Genomic DNA, 19,778 nt, shown 5'->3' on the forward strand with positions numbered 1-19,778 from the left:
CCTCCCCATGCTTTTTGTACTAAATCCAAATCTTCGATATAGCTGACTGTTAACACCCCACATCTTTGGCAACCGTACGAGTAGAGTTACCTTCTTCAAGAAGTTTGACGATTCTGTCTCTTTTCTTGGAGCCATGATTCTTGCCAATCCACTTAGTCCAGAGGCCCTCCGAGGTGTGATAACTGCACTTTTTTTAACGGCTGACTAAGGAGCAGACTTAATATAGGCCAGGTGCCCAATTAAGGAAAGCAAATTGACTGGGCCTGTCCTTATTTTTAAGTAAAAATGCCCTGATTCCATATTTTTTTCAACAGAATTGCGTGATTCTGTATTTATTTCCTTGCACTTGCTCTATAAAAGTAACATTTACTGACCATTGCAATGTTTTATTTTCTTATTTTTTTGGGGTGTTTCTGAATGCCAATATGTTGCACTTTGGATTAACCTTATGATTGCTTCATGTTTGTGATCTCTTTTTTCTACAAAATAAAATGTCTGAGTGAGGGCTCGTCCAAAACTGGTGATTCCATACTTTTTTCTAGGGGTTGTATGTTACAAGGAAATTATTATTATTATTATTATTATTACCAGGTTAATTATTGGAAGTAGGTTAAATAGTCTCAGTCAACCACTAAAAAAACATTTTATAAGAAAATTACACTGACCCAGCACTGTTGAGCCATTTTTAGAACAGGTCCGCGGGCACTTTAGCTATTCTTAGGTGGCACCAGGTTGCTCGCAGGCACAAGGTTTGAGACCCCTGATATAGAGTTATATAGTAAACTAGCTATCCGAATATGTAGTTTATATTGTAAGCTAGTTGCTTATTTACAGTGGGTGTCAGTGTTCCCTCTAAGCTGCGCGCGTGCGCAATTGCGCACTGCTCGCACATTCTCAGCGCACAAGAAAATCTAGCCAGCGCACAAAAATGAGGGCTCAAAATTACCAACTAAGAAGCGACTCAAGTCAAAGTTACAGTGCATGAAGGTAAAAATTCACGGGTTGTCCTGACGTTGTGTCCTAAATGCGGTATTTTGAAGTCGAGTCGAAGGAGAACGAAGTTGAGTAAAGTTAGTAGAGTTTGTCCGGGAACCGGCTTCTTCAGCTCGGCTCACTAAAAGGAACCGGCTCTTTGGGTTGTTTTTGCTTCTTTAATCCCAACATGACCAAATATTGTGTAAAATTATGCACAAAATGACTTAAATGAAGGGGGGAATAGAACAAAAAAGAAAAAAATACCAAAATGAAAAAGTAGTGAAAAGCTGAGAAAAAAAAAAACAAAAGAAAGAGAAAAAAGAAGGAAAAATTTAGAAAAAAAGACAGAAAAAAAAGAAAGAAATGTAGGAAAAAATTAAATAGAGAACAAAAAGAAAAAAGTAACAGCTCGGAAAAAATAAACACAATGAGATTTTTTTAAAGGAATTTTTAAAAAATTAGAAAAAAAAAACACGGAAAAAATAAGAAAGTTTGTGTTGCATTCAAATAATTTCCAATTATATCAAGTGAATCTTGTTGCCAACATTGTACATGTGATTAAGTACAGTTCTGTATCTTACAACCGACTAAATAAGCCCCCAAAAAATGTTAATATTATGCGACAAAATATATCAGAAAATAAAAAGAAATCGATATCTTGTGAAAGAATTGTAAGAACAAACGACGTTTGTAGGCCGTACAACCTTTGCAATAGTACATGAGTCAATTCATTCAAAAGAGAAAAATAATTTTGCATTGCCGGAAACTCAGCAAAATGTAACTTGATGTCAAGTTTTGGACATGTTTGATAATTAATTATTTTGCCACACTTGGGATTATGGTTGCTCACTGTTGTTTCAAGCGCTGCTCACCGACTTTGTGTGAACGCTCAGACCCGTGGAAAATTAGAGGGAATATTGGTGGGTGGGCTCGTAAGTAGATCTGTTTTATACGAATGAATGAAATGTAGCTACTAGCTAGCTGGTATCCAGCTAAATATAACTTTTAGGTATAGCCCTCTTCTAATATAGTTTTATATACATAATATAGTTATATAGCTTTACATAGTAAACTACCTAACCAAATGTGTAGTTCATCTTGAAAGCCTGCTAGCTATTTACAGTGGGCAGGCAAAGAGGTAGATCAGTTTTTATTGTTAGGGATGAAAACGTAGTCACTCGCTAGCCATATTTAGCTTGTAGCTTAATAGATCTATTTATAAATACTAATCATCAAAATTGAGCTATATAGCTTATAACCAAGTGCATGCTTAAATATAGGTCTCCAACATTTTTTAAGATGAGTGCTACCTTTTGTTAATTATTAGCGCAACGGCACCCAGTTTTATATGCATTTATAAAATAACTTATCATGTTATTACTTTGTTGTTACCGGTTTAATTATTGGAAATAGGGTTAAATACAGTCAGTCAGCCAGCCATTAAAAAAATAATTTCACTAAAAAAAAATCACAATGACCCGTCACTGGCAAGCTATTTTCAGAACAGGTCTGCGGGCACCTTAACTGTCCAAGGGGCACGCTGGTGCCCACAGGCACCATGTTGGAGACCCCTGGACTAGATGAGGAAAACGTACACTAAAGAGTCATCCTACTGTTACCAAAATGACTACTTTATACCAAATACTTCTAAAAAAATAAAAAGTAATTCAGGCGTTTTGTACTTCAAACATTTTGTTGCATCAGGCTTCAATGTCAAACATTTGGCCGATCAAGTGCGAACTTTGTGGCGAGCACTCCACCTCTTCCTCAATCTGTAAGAAAAGAACGAAAAGGAACCTCAAAGCACATCTACGTGAAAAAAAAAGCGCAGCACTTGACTGCTTGCAGATACACACACCTGATGTTCATAGAAGGTTTTCCTGCTGGCCAGAAGGCCCCGTAGAGTAAGCCCCATGACAAAGCACCATACAGACAGCCCGCATTCGGCTGCTGCCAACACGACACTGGGGAACCAGATCGCCAGGGTGGTGTCCTAAAATGTAGTACCACAAAATAAGAAGAACATTTGTGGCAGTGGGAGGAATCCAGGGGCCATGCACCAAGATTATATATTTTTTCAGGGATTTTACAGTTCATGGATCCCTTTACGGCTAGGGTCATCGGCACACCACTTTCTGTGGTGTGTCTTTGGCAAGTACAGCCTGGCGGTACCTGTCCCTCTCCAGGACGTTTTTTTTTGGACAAGGGTTTGCTCCCCCACATAAGACCAACAGCACTGGTTTCCCTGGTTAGTCGACTCATTAAAAACTGTAGGGTTACTGTTATTACAGTTTTCAAAATATATTTAAATGAACGACTGTTGCTGGTTCAAATCTGGCTCAAAAGATCAAATGACAAGTTTATAGTTAAGTAAATTCTCAAATTTAGGAGAGAAGATATCAATAGGTTTTGAACGTACAAAAACAGGAGAGGATAGTACCACAAAAACCCTCAAGATGAAAATTTCAATCCGTTCCAAGGGTCCTCCCCCGAGCCTTTTCTTTTCAGTAAATGTCCCAGGTCACAAAAAGTAGATCTGCCCTACAGGGTGTGGAATTTAAAGAAACACAACATGATTGTCCATTGTAGACTTTGATGTAAACAGTGCTTAAGTCCAAACAATGAACAACCGTGAGATAAATAATCAAGATAAGAAACTGGCATCCTATGTAGCCTCTTTTAGGGGTGTCAAATATTTAATAGAAACTAAATCTATCAACTGTAGTATCAATACATTGTGTATTTTAAGTGTTTTGCGTTTTTGTTTATCCAAATTCAAAATGCAATTAATATTTATGCAAGGAAAATCGAAACAGGGAACAGCAGTTTGCATAGGTACATCTGTTTTGCACATGATGTACATATGTAAAAGGGACTCAATTACTGGATTCACAATTATTACGAAAGTAAATGAATACAGATATTCCGGACAATATTTATCAGTATTTGAAATCCAGACGTATAACGCTTGTTTTAAGCGGATTGTGTGCAATATTTGGTGTCTCCAAGGTGTGTACAAAATAACGTTTATTCAGTAAAAAGATAACCAATTAAAACATTATAAGTTTATATTTTAGAAATGCATATCGAACTGGGTGCCCTTTTCTTTTGTAACAAAAAATAGATCTCAGCATGAAAAAAGTTGAAAACCCCTGGGCTAAACAGCCATTAAGAAAGTAGGTGCTAGTTAAAAACTAGAAAAATGTTTACAGGTACAGTACACCATACTTTCATTTGTTGAATCAATGTTTGGGCTTGTAAAAGGGGTTGTTCTTTGATTTCAATGTATAATGGAGTATTTAATTGTATAATAATTGTAAAACAAGTTAAGGTTTGTACTTCACAGATATCTCTTATCACGAGTTATTTTTGGAACGTAACCCACACAATACATGAGAATTCTCTGTATTAGCTGTTTATTGTGCACTTTATTTATCTGGCCACCTGCGTTTCTTAATTTAAAAGATCATTTGTAAACTGGGACTACAAATCGATGATAATTTTGGGGGAAGAGTTATCTATAGAATAAAATCTTTAACCTCTTATGCTAGGCTAGGGGGCTTATCCAGATAAAAGTGCTGCATAGCCTTCATCATTTCAAATCCAAACTTTCTCACATCAATCCAGATGTCTTGCATATGTGTGATAAACGCTATGGCTCCCCTTGCAATTTGAGTCATATGTTCTACTGCTGCCCCACCCTGCATGACTTTTGGAAGGGATATTTTGACACGATGTTAGCTATTCTACAGGTAAACCTACAACCTTCCCTATCAATATCAATATTTGCTGTAACAGACACTTCTATTGCATTGAATTCTACTCCAAAAAAATTATAGCCTTCACATCATTGCTAGCTATCTTTATAACTGCACTGGAAATCTCCAAGGTCCCTTTTCTTTTCTGTGTGTCTCAAAGATACTGTGTTCTTTCTAAAACTGAAGAAGATCAAATACACTTTGAGAGGGTTAATCACGAAAATGTTCGAAAAATGGCTTCCCTTAATTACTTCAAAAGCTTGAAACGTTTGCTCTCTTAGATGCTTTCATTTCATATTTTGTTGTGTGTGTATGTTTCTGAGTACAAACGCATATAGCAAACCACGTAAAGTCGAGACGAGGTGAGTTAGAGGTTGGGGGTGTTTTTGTGTTTTCGTATGTATTGACCCTTTGCACACACATGACCTAACCACGTAATGACACCATGACGGACAGTAGTAAACCATAGTAAACAGTGGACGAGGCTAGTAAACAGTAGACAACAACAACAACAAAAAGCTACCATATTTTCACGCCCTAAGGCGCACACAAAAGTTGATTTCCCCTTTAAAATGTGAGCCATGCACTATCACACAGCACGCCTTATTGGCGGACGTGACAGACGACAGCACAGTGGTTTTCCCTGCGAAAATTTGAATTGTGGGCGTTGCAGCTAAAAAGTTTGGTTTGTGGGCGTCGTCGCTATCGTATACACACAAGCAAATGGATGGACAAAGGCATGTTGAAAGAATGCCTGAGGGATGTCTATGTCAGAAGACCAGGTGTTTTTTTCATACCGTCCAGTCGCTCTTAAATTTTGACTCTATGCGTGCCCATCTGACACCCAATGTGAAAAAATAGTGACGCAAATGAACTACGTTTTTGCTATCACCCCGGTGGGGCTAAACATCGGTGTCAACCGGCCGTTAAACGAGGTGTTATGGCATGTGAGTGATAGATGACTGAATGGGTGCACAGTTTCAGAAATAGTAGAAGGCAGCGCCGGGCGGGTTAAGCCACAATTTGTGAAAGGATTGTAGACGCGTGGGCTGGTGTTTTTTGCTCGGACTGTCGTTGGAACGTTTTCAAAAGCAGGCATAATTCCCGAAAGGCCACACGTGCCGTGACTCAAAAAAAAAAAAGGGACTCGGAAAAATTAAGCTTTGGCGCAACTTTTTATGACAGAGGACGAAGAGTTCCAAGGCCTTTGTGTGAAAATCTGAGAACCAAACTTTTCTTTTCTTTTCTTTTTTTTTTACAATTTAGTTGTAATCTAGTGTTTTACTCTGTGATAAATACCCCAAAAACGGAATCAAATTCAGTTTTTTTCTTGGTGCTTTTTTTTTGACATGCACACTTGTTGTGGTATTAAAGGCTGTGGCGTGAGACTCACGTCTAATAGGCCAGTGCGACATATGAGCAGACAAAAAATAATTTCAAACCCAGGAGAGTGCGCCCTTTAAAACAGTGTGCTAATGGGTATGAAAATAAGGTATACTATTCAACACTATTGGCAATGACTAGTCAAACAAATATTGTGCAGCCATCAGATGAGGTTGCTCACCATGTCGGAAGGCACAAAGATAACAATTTGTAAAATTTGTAAAATCATTTGCTGCAAATCCTGGACTACTCGAGGGCCGCCAGTGTTGTGCCTCGGAACAACACCACTCTGTTTAATTGCATATAAACATTGCCGTCTTCTGTGTTCGTCAAAAGTGATATGATAAAATTCCAAATCGAGCTGAGATCCTTGTCTGGTTAAAACAGCCCACCGCACAGCAATAAATCACCATCGTAAAAAGTGGTGGTTATATTCTTTTGTCCTGGTTATTGATATTTGTTTCAACTTAAACTTTCATTCAAGTGCTGAACGTTAGGGTGATTCTTGCCATCCATCATGGCTCTCATTCTGCTGGGGAAGAAAACATGACGTCACGTGCAAAGGGTCAATACTATGCTGTAATTTGACAATACCCCAACCTGCCTTTTTGTGATGTCCACTTGTGTGGTTTATGCCTCTTTAAAAATAGTAAATTATATGTTTACTTGTAATTGTACATCCTGTTATAGTTAAGAAAGAAAAATAAGATAATTTGTATGATATACACTGAAAAGACTCACATAAATACGCGTGGTGTCGAACGGGCATTGCGCGCTGACAGGAGAGCGAGCGTTGGCGGGCACAATCGTGTCGTTACATCCTCGCATCAGGCCACGGCCGTCATGAGCTATAGTGACACCGATGGCCAAGAGCAAACCAACGCAGCACGCCGCCGATAAGAGCGCGTTCAAGAACGAGGCCAGAAGAAGTCCAAAGTGCTGAAAAGAGTAAAAGCCAAATCCAAGATGAACTACTAAACATTAAATGCGACTCTGGTGACCAAAAAGTCATACCAGCTTCAGAACGCGAAGATTTCTCGACACGACAATGGCGATAATTCCAGTGGCAATGCTCTGAAATTAGAAATAACAAACCATACTTGGTCATTGGAATTCAGGATAGGAATACGTTTCTGGTACTGTTTAAAATCAGATTACCACTTTGCTTTAATTAAGCAGTGTTTGTTGTACTGTACAACCAAAAGGAAAGCTGTCTGTAAAGGTAAGACCAGGCCAAAAAAAATCCATCCCGGCCCACGGGTATGAAGGCCCATCCGAGCCCAATAAATTAACTTGATTTGATGGACCAAGAAAACCCAAATTTGCATATTTTATTTGTGAGGGGGAGCATGTAGGAGGACTAAAGTGTGACTTTTGCCGATGAGTCCACCTGCCGCGCACACAGCGCCGATTAGCATGCCTGCACTGTTGAACACAGAGTAGCGGAGGAAGTACCACGCTGCGGACACGCCACAAGTGTGAATATTGCTGCACCAATCCTTGACAAAGAAAACATGAGTGTGTCGCATGTATTCACAGCCACAGGGTAATGTTACGACGGTGTGACGACCAACCGTAAAGTGTGTGGTTCCCGAAAAATGTCGTGATAAGATTGCATCCTGAAAATAAACCACAGTGTGCACAGAGCCGGTTTCCGAGTGCCTTATTGAAAATAACATTGGCGACAAGGATGGAGCTTCCACTCTCGCCCCTTCTTCTGTTCCTCAGACTGGCGATCTGCAAGTCCCGTGTACAGCTGGTGGGTATCTTTTGAAACTGTTATTTAAGCTATCGGCCTATTCGACGCTAACGACACGCGGAAGGCAGGCCATGCCTATCCATAGCCTGGGCAGTGAGGACCAATGCATCTTTTGGACCCTCGGACGCGCCAGGAAATTTGCAAACTGTATTGCAGCTTTACAGAGCGTCATGGCGTGGCGGATAATCTTCCGGCAATGTCTTCAGTTGCCTTGTGAGTTGTTCCACATTTACATCGCCAACCTCCGGGGCTTAGCCAGCAACTACAGGTTCGGAAATTCGGACGAGGAGTTGATTAAAGACTAGCTAGCTGAGCACACAACAGACCTTAACCTGCGGGAGAAGCTGTTTTTTTATCGCCGGACGACACGTCACTAATTTAACAGTGGGAGAAAAGCCCGGCCCAGCCCGAATTAATGATTGACATTTGAGGACCGACCTGAACAGGTTGGGTTTGGGCCCAGGCCTAAGATCTTACCTCTACTATATGTTTTCCCCTCTAAAAGCACTACAGTAAATACTACTTAGGCCCATGGCCAAACAGTATATTGTCATTTTGCAGCATTGAATTTAGAACAATGAACTCACCAGTAGACCCGAGGTGATGGAAATTATATTAGCTGATGTGTATTCTGTGGTGATTTCTTGGCTGGGTTTTGAAATGTGTCGCAAGACACTGCCGTGGACGATAGCGCCAAGAATGAAATTAATGTGGCCCACCAGGATCAGCGCTAAGCCCTTTTGCATTAACCTTCTCGGTCCATTTTCCTTATCTGCAAATATAACACAAGCCAAACATGTTGAACATACGCCAAGTGCATGTTTGAATTAAATAGACAAAGTATTCATAATGTTTTGTACCTTTTCTCATCATTAATGTATTATGCATGGATCACAGAACTCAATGGTCACATGTGTTACAATTATTAGGTTACACAAATAACAACGTAGAAATCTGACTGAAAGGCTTTCATTATGCAATGTTATATAAATTTATGTCAAAATTTTAGAAAGTAGAAAGTTTCCATTTGCTTTAATCGTGTCATTTTCAGAATAAGATTTTAGATAATATGACAAATATTAGAAATTCAAAAGTATATGTGTTGATGACTTCTGAAGATTACGTCCTGAATATTGGCAGACAAGTCATAACAAATGGTGTAAATTGCAGATTAAAAGCCATCCATTATCTGCACCGCTTATCCTTAGTAGGGTCGCGGGAGTGCTGGAGCCCATCCCAGCTATCTTCGGGCAGTGGGCAGGGGACACCCTGAACTGGTTGCCAGCCAATCGCAGGGCACACAGGGACAGACAACTCATTCGCTCATTCATTCCTAAGGACAATTTGGACCGGCCAATTAACCTGACAAGCATGTTTTGGAAATGTGGGAAAAGTGGAGTGCCCGGAGAAAACCCACGCAAGCATGGGGAGGACATGCAAACTCAACACAGGGGGTTTGATCTCACGGCCTCAGAACTGCGCGGCCGCGGTGCGCTGATTAAAATATTTATGATTTATGATTTTAAAAGAATAATTCATACCAAAATCAACAGTGATAGATTCGTGCTTGGAAGTTTGTACCCACACAAATTGTTTTAGAAAGATTTGGTATATTTCCTGACCATTAGAGGTCGCTGTATTGTGAAAAACAAAGCACAAAGAACAATACATACTACGGAGTCTCAAAGTGACGAAACCGCATTATTTATTCCTTTACAGCAAGATGGCAGACAATTGTCCCAGGTCCCTGTGAGGCTCATGATATATAAAATAAATGAAAATTGATCAGCCTACAATTATTTTAAAGAGTTTTATATGATAGTTTGTGTATTTTATTTTATTGTTTATATCAATCTTTTTTCCATCCATCCATTATCTGCACCGCTTATCCTCAGTAGGGTCGCGGGAGTGCTGGAGCCTATCCCAGCTATCTTCGGGCAGTGGGCAGGGGACACCTTGAACTGGTTGCCAGCCAGTCGCAGGGACAATTTGGAGGGAGGAAACCGGAGTGCCGGGAGGAAACCCACGCAAGCACGAGGAGAACATGCAAACTCCACACAGGAGATTCGATCTCATAACCTCAGAACTGTTCCGCACACGCGCTAACCACTGTTCCGCCGTGCTGCCCGCAATCTTTTATATACTAATGAATATTTTTACCACTAGGAGGTGTTAAATATTATACATACTCCCTTCAATTTTAAACCTTTCAAACACAGCCTAAACATGTAAAAAGTTTAAAAAGACAACAAGAATCCATTCCAAAAGACATATATGGTTAAAAAAAAAGCTGAAGAAACGTTCTATAGGTTAAAACATATTTAAGTGACTTCTTGGGAAGACATTTGGACCACGTTGGTTGATCTAATCACAACAATATTTCAGAAATTGTCTTTTAAACGAAATAAACGTCCAAAACCTTCTGTCCTGGTTCGGTTCAAACGGAGTGTCACTTTTTATATTAACACTCGTGGGTTTTGTTGAGTTGTGTTAACACAAATGGCAATAAAAAAAGCAATATAAAATGAATTGACATAGCTATAAAAACACATTTATTGTTGTAGTTCGCAATGTACAATAGAGGGCTCCGCGCTTTGTGCTAAAAATAGTAACACGGCTTCGTGCCGCCATCTTGGAAGTCTGTCGATTACAAGCGGTGATAGCGAGAGGAGAAAATATTTACTCAGTTTGTCTATTTATTTACTCAACTAGCTTCGTTTGTGTACGGATTTTGTCCATCAACACTGTGGAAAACTACGTGGAGAGTTTAGACAAGCAAGCACGCGAGCGGTATGCTGCGAAGTTGCATTTTATTGGAAAATTGGATCCCTACAAAATTAAAAACAAGGACTGGAAGTCTGATCCCGATTTGTTGCCGTGTGTGACTTACATCGAACTTGTTAACTATCTTATTTTCCACCCAAGTCCCTTTTGTGAACTGAAGGATTTTCAAAATTACAAAAGTATGGAAGCCTACAACAGATTTGTTGAGGAATCCTCTTACTGTGTTTGTCAAGGTTTGTGATGTGGCGAAAACATGCGAACATTGGATGATACTACACTGAAACTCAAAACGCTATCCCGCCCCCCTCAGCCATTGTAAATTAAAGGTGTTAATTATGAGCCTTTCATCTAAACAAAGATTGAAAATAAATACAATTGCAAACAGCGCATACTTCATGTTTGTTTGATACATGTGTATGGTGAAGTAGTTATTTAATAATGTTATCCACTGAGAGAGAAGAAATATCTCATCAAAGTGGATGAAATGCACATTTACTATGTATTCTTGGTTTATACTTGTTCAACATCTAGATCTTTTAAGAATATTTTTTCAGAAATGTTACTCAAGAAGCAACACCTACAGTATTTAACCTAGCCATACTTGAATGGTGTCGACAGATGTACATGAAGTACACATGTCCCATAACCTTTTTAAAATTTATTTCTACATCATAAATAATTCAATTTACCTGTCAGAAAGTGGTCAGAACAAACACGAACACAGTCAAGCTTTGGCAAATTCGACCGGTTGATAGCTGCCAGCCACATTCGTCTTCGCCGTTCACTTTTCTCCTGAGCTTCAATCCCCTGATTGTAAACACACTTCGGAAGTCTAAAGAAGCCCTTCCCACCCTTTTCCCCTCGGCTACAACAGCCAACAATAAGGCACGTATTCGGCATTACAATGTAGAATCTAACTGGTTCGCTGAACAATAACAATGAAGTGAAAAGCTTTGTGGACTTCCAAAATGGCCGCCAGCAATGCATTGTGGGTAATCTTAGGACCTCGAAGCACTCTATTGACTGCACTGTTGACAGAATGGGTGAAATGACGCACGTCACATTACAGCGTTTCCAAGTGGTCAAAATATATGAACATTTCATAACAAATACATAAATTAGATTTATCTAGATGACTCGTCATTGCAACTCCTCTTTGAAAGTGGGCCAATTCTTTCACATGGGTTTTTTTTAAGGGTTATTGTTCTATCTTCGTTATTCATTATCCATTATCGGTCAGTTCATAATACGCTACAAAGCCTAGAAGCCGGGACACTTACTCCCAGCCAAAATGCCAAACTAAGGTCCTAGCCCTAAAGCCTTGCTGCGATCATTGCGAATGCACCGTTCCCGGAGGTACTGCAATACCGGGCCGATGCGTGGGGTGGACAGAGCAAGCTCCTATTTCATCTCCGGATTGTAAAAATCAAAGATCATGGCCACATGGTTATATCTCATTACAATTGATATGATAATGAGATGTCAAGGATTGAACCTTATTTGTTTTTAGGCTACTGACTTTGTCGGCGGTTGGGTGATTTTTTGATCGAAGTGTACAATTGCTATAGCAAATGGAAAGGCGAAACATTTTATAAATACTCTGCAATGCAGGAATACTCTGTTTATTATTAACAAGCATTGCGATATGCTCATTTTTAGTAGTAGGCCTAACTACTTGACAGGCAGAATCTATCGAAACCACAAAAGCAAAAACGGACACTTTAGTACTTTAAAAAGTATGCAACTTACCAAAAGTACACATTTTCATTTGAACTGGATTTTCTCTTTCCGACGTTTTAATAGAATCTCTGTTGACGTTCGTTGTTTACCAGCAACTTTTTGATCCACCTGCTTCACATAGATAGAGCTACTTCCTGGATGACGTCAGAGGACCTACCTGACAATCACCTGCGGGAAGGGAATCTGCTTCAAATAACCTTAGGTACACTTCCACAAAGGAACACTTGGGTGATTCTCTGTTTGTAGCAACATTTCATGTCTGCATCTTTCTCTTACACAGATTTTTCACGAAAATCGGCACCATGTATATAAAATGCACTTTATGTGTTATCCATCCATCCATTATCTGCACCGCTTATCCTCAGTAGGGTCGCATGTGTGCTGGAGCCCATCTCAGCTATCTCCGGGCAGTGGGCAGGGGACAACCTGAACTGGTTGCCAGACAGTCGCAGAGCACACAGGGACAGACAACTCGCTCGCACATTCATGCCTAGGGACAATTTGGACCGGCCAATTAACCTGACATGCATGTTTTTGGAATTTGGGAGGAAACTGGAGTGCCCGGAGGAAACCCATGGAAGCACAGGGAGAACATGCAAACTCCACACAGGAGGTTCGATCTCATGACCTCACAACTGTGCCGCTCACGTGCTAACCACTGTGTCGCCGTGCTGCCCACTTTATGTGTTACCAATCGTTTAACCATAAATGATTATTTTGCATTTAGATGTGTGTGTTTATTCTAGATGATGATGATTATTATAATTAACTTCATATGGTATACAGTAGATGTCTGTGTTTAGCAACAAAACATTTGAAAAAAAAGCTCTGAAATTACTCCATGTTTGTTAGTAAATGGTAGGGTGGAAAACACTGTTTAAGAAAACAATCTGTAATTACAATTGTATCCATTCCTGAGATTAGCCACTATGTATTTTTTGGTGTTAAACATATTTTTATGTAATAAATACATGTTGTTGTTTTTTTTCACAAAATCAATATTGCTGCAAACAACGAATCACCCAAATCATACGTTACATCAGAATATTATCTTTTATGGTATGTTTCGACACAGCCATGTACAGTATCTTTGTATTACAATACACAAACTTATGTATGATACAAACTCATTAAAAATGTTAGAGTTCATATTCTTACTTTCAATTTAACATTACCTGATACATTGTCTTCTATCAAATATAGCAAACAAACTACTGACATGTTTAATGGGACTGTGTTTATTATTATCACATTTATCTGTATATAAAGCACTTTTCAGGCAATAAATTGTCAAAGTGCTTTATAAAATATTTAGTGTATAATAAGCTAAAATCCCCTGCTTTAACCCTGCCCATAAACCCAATATGCCTAATACAGACACACACAATTGTTAAAATTTAATAAATTTAAAATACTGGTAAATTGTAATAGGAATACATTATTTATGGAAGGGCCATGTGAGGAAAAGGGACCAAGGGAGGCTTATTCTCACTGATAGGGATGGCATCATTGGGTACAGCGGCAAGATTGCAGAATCCTAACCACAGGGCAACTAAGAGGGTAGATAACAAAGAAAGAGGTATTTGATTTTATCACATTATCACACTTTTTTTTAACTCACGGTGCTACATTGTAATAGCGCTCTAGTCAAGTCAAGTCATTTTTATTTGTATAGCCCTAAATCACGAAGAGTCTCAAAGGGCTTCACAGATCATTACACTATATTACACAGACTATTTTTCAGAATATTATCAGACATTCCCCTGCTCTGGAGCCGACGAAAAGAGTAGGTTATTCATATGCTATAGAGTAGAAGTGAGTGTTAAGCTTAGATTTAAACATTTCCACTGAGGTTGCAGATCGGATCTCAGGGGGAAGAGCATTCCACAGCACCGGTGCCCGGATGGAGAACGCTCTCGAACCAGCAAAACACTTCTTTGCTCTTGGGATCACCAGAAGACCGGCACTCTCAGAACGTAGGCTTCGGACCAGGACATAGGGGGAAATCAGATCTGAAAGATAAGAGGGAGCAAGTCAATGTATGATTTTGTATAATACTAAAAGAACCTTGAAATCACATCTAAGGCTAACTGGGAGCCAATGCAGGTTAGCCAAAATCGGTGTGATGTGATCGGACTTTTTTGTCCTAGTTAAAAGCCTCGCTGCGGCATTTTGTACCAGCTGAAGAGACTTGATTCTAGACTTCGGGAGACCAGAGAGTAGTGCATTACAGTAATCGAGACGGGAGGTAACAAACGCATGAATTATAATTTCCGCATCCGACTGAGACAGTATAGAACGAATTTTAGCAATGTTACGAAGATGGAAGAAAGCGGTTCTAGTAATTTTCTTTACATGCGTTTCAAAGGATAGATCAGGGTCAAATATGACACCTAAATTTTTAATTGAGTCACTCTGTGTGATGTGACATTTGTCAATGTTCACAGCAGTTTTTGAGAATAAGTCACGGCATTTAGATGGACCAAAGACTAACATTTCGGTCTTTTCAGAGTTAAGACGCAAGAAATTGAGTGAAATCCACTCTTTTATCTCAATGAGGCAGGCCTCCAAATTTCCACAGTTTAGTGTGGCAGATTCCTCCAACGGAAGATATAGTTGAGTGTCGTCTGCGTAGCAGTGGAAACTGATATTGTACTTGTGAATAATATCACCTAATGGAAGCATGTAAATGCTGAAAAGAAGGGGGCCAAGCACTGAACCCTGCGGAACACCACAGGTAACATTAAAGGGCTCAGATGTCTCATCTCATCTCATCAGCTGCACCGCTTATCCTCAGTAGGGTCGCGGGGATGCTGGAGCCCATCCCAGCAATCATCGGGCAGTGGGCAGGGGACACCCTGGACTGGTTGCCAGCCAATCGCAGGGCACACGGGGACAGACAACTCACTCGCTCAGTCACACCTAGGGACAATTTGGACCGGCCAATTCACCTGAAATGCATGTTTTTGGAATGTGGGAGGAAACCGGAGTGCCCGGAGGAAACCCACGCAAGCACGGGGAGAACATACAAACTCCGCACAGTAAGGCCGGGATTTTGAACCCACTCAGGAGGTTCCCACGATCTCAGAACTGTGCCGCACACGCGCTAACCACTGCGCCGCCGTGCTGCCTCTGGCTCAGATGTCATTTCGCCATATTTAACACAGTGCGTCCTATCTGAGAGGTAGGATCTGAACCATGAGAGGACGGTTCCTGAGAGACCAATAAATTTTTCCAACCGTTCTAGTAGGAAATTGTGGTGCACTGTGTCAAAAGCAGCACTAAGATCCAGCAGCAGCAAAAGTGATGAAGCGTCAGAATCCATTGCCAGTAGATCATTTGTTACCTTGATCAGAGCTGTCTCAGTAGAGTGGTTAGCCCTGAATCCTGATTGCATAGATTCAAAAAGGTTATTCTCGGATATGAAATAATTCAGCTGCTGTGCCACTACTTTTTCCAAGTACTTTAGAAAGGAAAGGTAGGTTTGACACAGGTCTATAAATTACATAAGATTTCTGGATGAAGGTTGGGTCGTTTCAGTGTGGGTTTAATAACGGCGGACTTAAAAGCTGCTGGAACTACACCTGAGGAGAGTGATTTGTTCATAATATTTAGAACTGAAGGTCCAGGGACGCCAAAAATACTTTTAATAAGTGAACCTGGGAGTGGGTCGAATTGGCAAGTTGTCGGTTTGGCCGCATTCACCACCTATTTGAGATCATCAAGTGACAGTTCACTAAAACTGGACAAATTCCCTGGACAGCCACCCTGTCGTGCATCTGTAGATTTCAGCCCTTTAATATGTGTGGTATTAATAATGTCTTTAGCAATTTCTTCCTGTATGCATTGAATCTTCTTAGTAAAGAAGACCATTAAGTCATGAGCAGAGTGGGTCGAACTATCTGCGATAGTCTGTTGCCTTGTAAGCGATGCCACAGTGTCAAAGAGGACTTCGGGATTGTTCTTTTGAGACGCAATCACCTTAGAAAGGTAGGCCGATTTTGCAGAGGCAAGGGCCGCTTTATACTTTAACAAGCTGTCACACCAGGTTTGATGGAAAACCTCAAGCTTGGTAGCGCGCCATTTTCTTTCCAATTTCCTGCATTCTTGTTTAAGGGTTCTAGTTTCATCAGTAAACCAAGGCGTGCGTCTTTTAGGACGTGATTTAAGCTTTATGGGCGCTATTGAATCCAGGACACTAGCCAGGGTGGTATTAAACTAATTTATGAGTGAGTCAATAGAGCCATTGTATGAAGGAAAGGACGCAACTGCTCCAGGAAGGAGTTCAAAGAACTCAGAAACAGTGCCAGTGCTTTTATTGCGTCCGCTAAATCCTTCAGCTTTTTTAGCACTACATTTAGCTAGCACCTCAAATGTAACTAAATAATGATCCGAGATAACGGTAGTACACGGTAACACCGTCACGTTTGAGGTTGAAACTCTTAGAGTCAGAACCAAGTCTAGCGTGTTTCCATCTTTATGGGTTGGCAAATCAACCAGTTAAAACCAAATGCATCAATTAGAGACCGAAACGCAACAGTAAGTGAACTGAGTGGGGAGTTCATATGAATGTTAAAGTCCCCCATAATTATAATTTTGTCTGCATGGGTTACTAGTTCAGACATAAGTTCAGCAAATTCGTCTAAGAAAGTTGTGTATGGCCCAGGTGCGCGATAGTTATTACATAAATTGACAATAGAGAGGACCGCATCACAAGAGCCTCAAACGCCTTGTAATTATTAGTGGTACGAGAATTAAATTTAAGCGTTTTTTCAGAAATGAGCGCGACACCGCCACCCTTCTTCAACGTGCGTGCTACATGGCTACTCACGTAGTCTGGGGGAGAAGCATAATTTAGCGGTAAATACTCATCCGGGCGTAACCAAGTTTCACAAAGACCGATACAGTTAAGTTTATAATCACGAATAATGTTATCAACAAGTAAAGCTTTAGGAGCAAGCGATCTAATATTTAAAAGACCAAATTTTAGCTTTGCTGAATCATTTGACTTAGCTGAAGTCTTTGTAGAGATCTTGTCTTTGCTCTATGGGAAAGAGTTTAGCCAAAACAACATTGTACAACGTGGTATCATGAATTAAAAAGTGTAACAATGTATAAAATCTAAAGGCTTTTTCTAAGTCATCTACTGTAGATATTTAGTTGTTTAGTGATTACACATTTAATTTTAGCTTATTACAGTATTATTAATATATTTATTGTTATTACTAGTTACTATTGGCCCGGGCTGCGAGAATATACTGTAGTCAGACATTTAAATAGTCTGTGGTACAGAAAAGATTGCGGACCACTGCACTACAAAATACGACAACATTTAGTGGTCAATTATTACACTGAGTCCCTTTAACATGAAGGTAAACTTATTGGATATTGAATTCATACTCCATCCAGCCATCCATTATCTGCACCACTTATCCTCAGTAAGGTCGCAGGTGTCCTGGAGCCTATCCCAGCTATCTTCGGGCAGTGGGCAGGAGAAATCCTGAACTGTTTGCCAGCCAGTCTCAGGGCACACAGAGACAGACAACTCACTCATTCACACCTAGGGACAATTTGGACCGGCCAATAACCCTGACATGCATGTTTGTCAAAAAATTGCCCTGTAAAAATGTCTGCCTCAATGCCAAATGCTGAAGCAAAGTGAAACATTGAATCTTCATTGCTTTCACAGTTAATTTTTCCAATGGCAAAATCATTTTTTTCCCGACAATTTTGAGCATTAACTTAGAATCAGCAAACTGATCATACTGTTGTTTTAATATATAATTTCTTCCTTTTTTTTTTAAATATTTGAATTTTACCGGTTTTCAGTTGTTGTTTTTTTTCTCAATTACAAAGCAAACTTTTGACATTCATTGCCCCAAAACCGTGTCCCTTCTAAAACAGATGGGATGAATACAGAATGTTTTGATTTGCAATAAAATTGAATATAATAGTCTTTGACATTAATATCAACATATTATACAGTTTTCAATGTGATTGGACCATGCACTCCAGGAAGAACATGAAACAAAAAAATTAAAAAATAAAAAAGGATATCAAGATAAATAGGCAATATTTAAAAGGTGATGCACAACATATACTTGGTTTAGTTGGATGAAAGTGCAACAGGAAAAGACTGCAATTGGATGGATGGATAACACATAAAGTGCATTAACAGCAACATTTGTGAAACTAAGAAAAAAAAATTGACTTGTAATATTGAAACGTGTGACTGCATATGTAGTCATGGGTTTTTCATTTAGAACGTTTTATTTCAGTCATTTACATTTCCTTCAAGTATTTTGTGGTAATTTATGAATCTCATATTTTTGATGTACTTCATTATTCACTTTTGCTATAATCATTTGATTTCTTTATGTGTTCATTCATTCAGTTTTTATTCAGGTGTTTTCGGTTAAAAGAGCTTGAGTTTTATCAGTATTTGGCAGACTTGGCCTCGACAAAGGGCTGTTGTGAAGTTGGGATATTTCCATTACCACTAGAGTTCAGGTTTTGTCATAGCCCATCATCATAGTATAAAAGTGATGTTCAGCAATTTTGATTGTAAACCCATATAACCTTTGTACTTCACATTGCCCGGAATATTCTCAGCACAACTGTTCAACTGCAGTGCTGGTTTAAGCGCCTCACAACCCGAATGTTAAATACAGGTGCAGAAGAAGAAAATTAAATCTTCTCCAATACATATACATTTCACTATACATAACTATAGGCAATACATTGTTTCACAGTCTAGTGTGCCAGTTTAGGACGGTGATGTTAACTGATGAAAATTGTCTTCAAGCCTAATTGTAAAGTTGAAACTCAAACGTTGGTAGTTGTACAGCAGATTATATACTGGACTGTCTCAGAAAATTAGAATATTGTGATAAAGTTCTTTATTTTCTGTAATGCAATTAAAAAAACAAAAATGTCATACATTCTGGATTCATTACACATCAACTGAACTATTTCAGGCCTTTTATTATTTGAATATTGCTGAATTTGGCTTACAGCTTAAGAAAACTCAAAAATCCTATCTCAAAATATTAGAATATCATGAAAAAGTATACAAGTAGGCTAATCAACTAATCACCTGAATCATCTAATTAACTCGAAACACCTTGCGAGGGTTTCCTGAGCCTTAAAAACACTCAGCTTGGTTCAGTAAACTAAATCACTGCTGATCTGACTGCTGTCCAGAGGACCATCATTGACACCCTCCATCAGGAGGGTAAGACACAAAAAGAAATTTCTCAAAGAGCAGGCTGTTCACAGAGTGCAGTTTCAAAGCATATCCACAAAAAGTCTGTTGGAAGGGAAAAATGTGGCCGGAAACGCTGCACAACCAAGAGAGATGACCGCAGCCTTAACAAAAT

At 39.5% G+C, this 19,778-nt stretch overlaps 1 protein-coding gene and 1 pseudogene across 1 annotated transcript; both read right to left on the reverse strand.

Moving 5' to 3' along the window:
* Positions 1-597: 597 nt before the first annotated feature.
* On the reverse strand, positions 598-12,601 carry krtcap3 (keratinocyte associated protein 3). Its single transcript, XM_088333297.1, has 6 exons — positions 12,409-12,601; positions 8,463-8,647; positions 7,131-7,190; positions 6,858-7,055; positions 2,834-2,968; positions 598-2,747 (listed from the first exon to the last, which is right to left on the reverse strand). The coding sequence occupies exons 1-6, from the start codon at positions 12,425-12,427 to the stop codon at positions 2,676-2,678; spliced, it is 669 nt and encodes a 222-aa protein (XP_088189423.1). The 5' UTR covers positions 12,428-12,601; the 3' UTR covers positions 598-2,675.
* Positions 11,994-12,140, reverse strand: LOC148368059 (U2 spliceosomal RNA; annotated as a pseudogene).
* Positions 12,602-19,778: the final 7,177 nt, after the last annotated feature.

The sequence above is a fragment of the Urocampus carinirostris genome, chromosome 4, assembly GCF_059441175.1.
Source record: "Urocampus carinirostris isolate Australia breed hairy pipefish chromosome 4, RoL_Ucar_1.0, whole genome shotgun sequence".
In the NCBI taxonomy this organism is placed as follows: Eukaryota; Metazoa; Chordata; class Actinopteri; order Syngnathiformes; family Syngnathidae; genus Urocampus; species Urocampus carinirostris.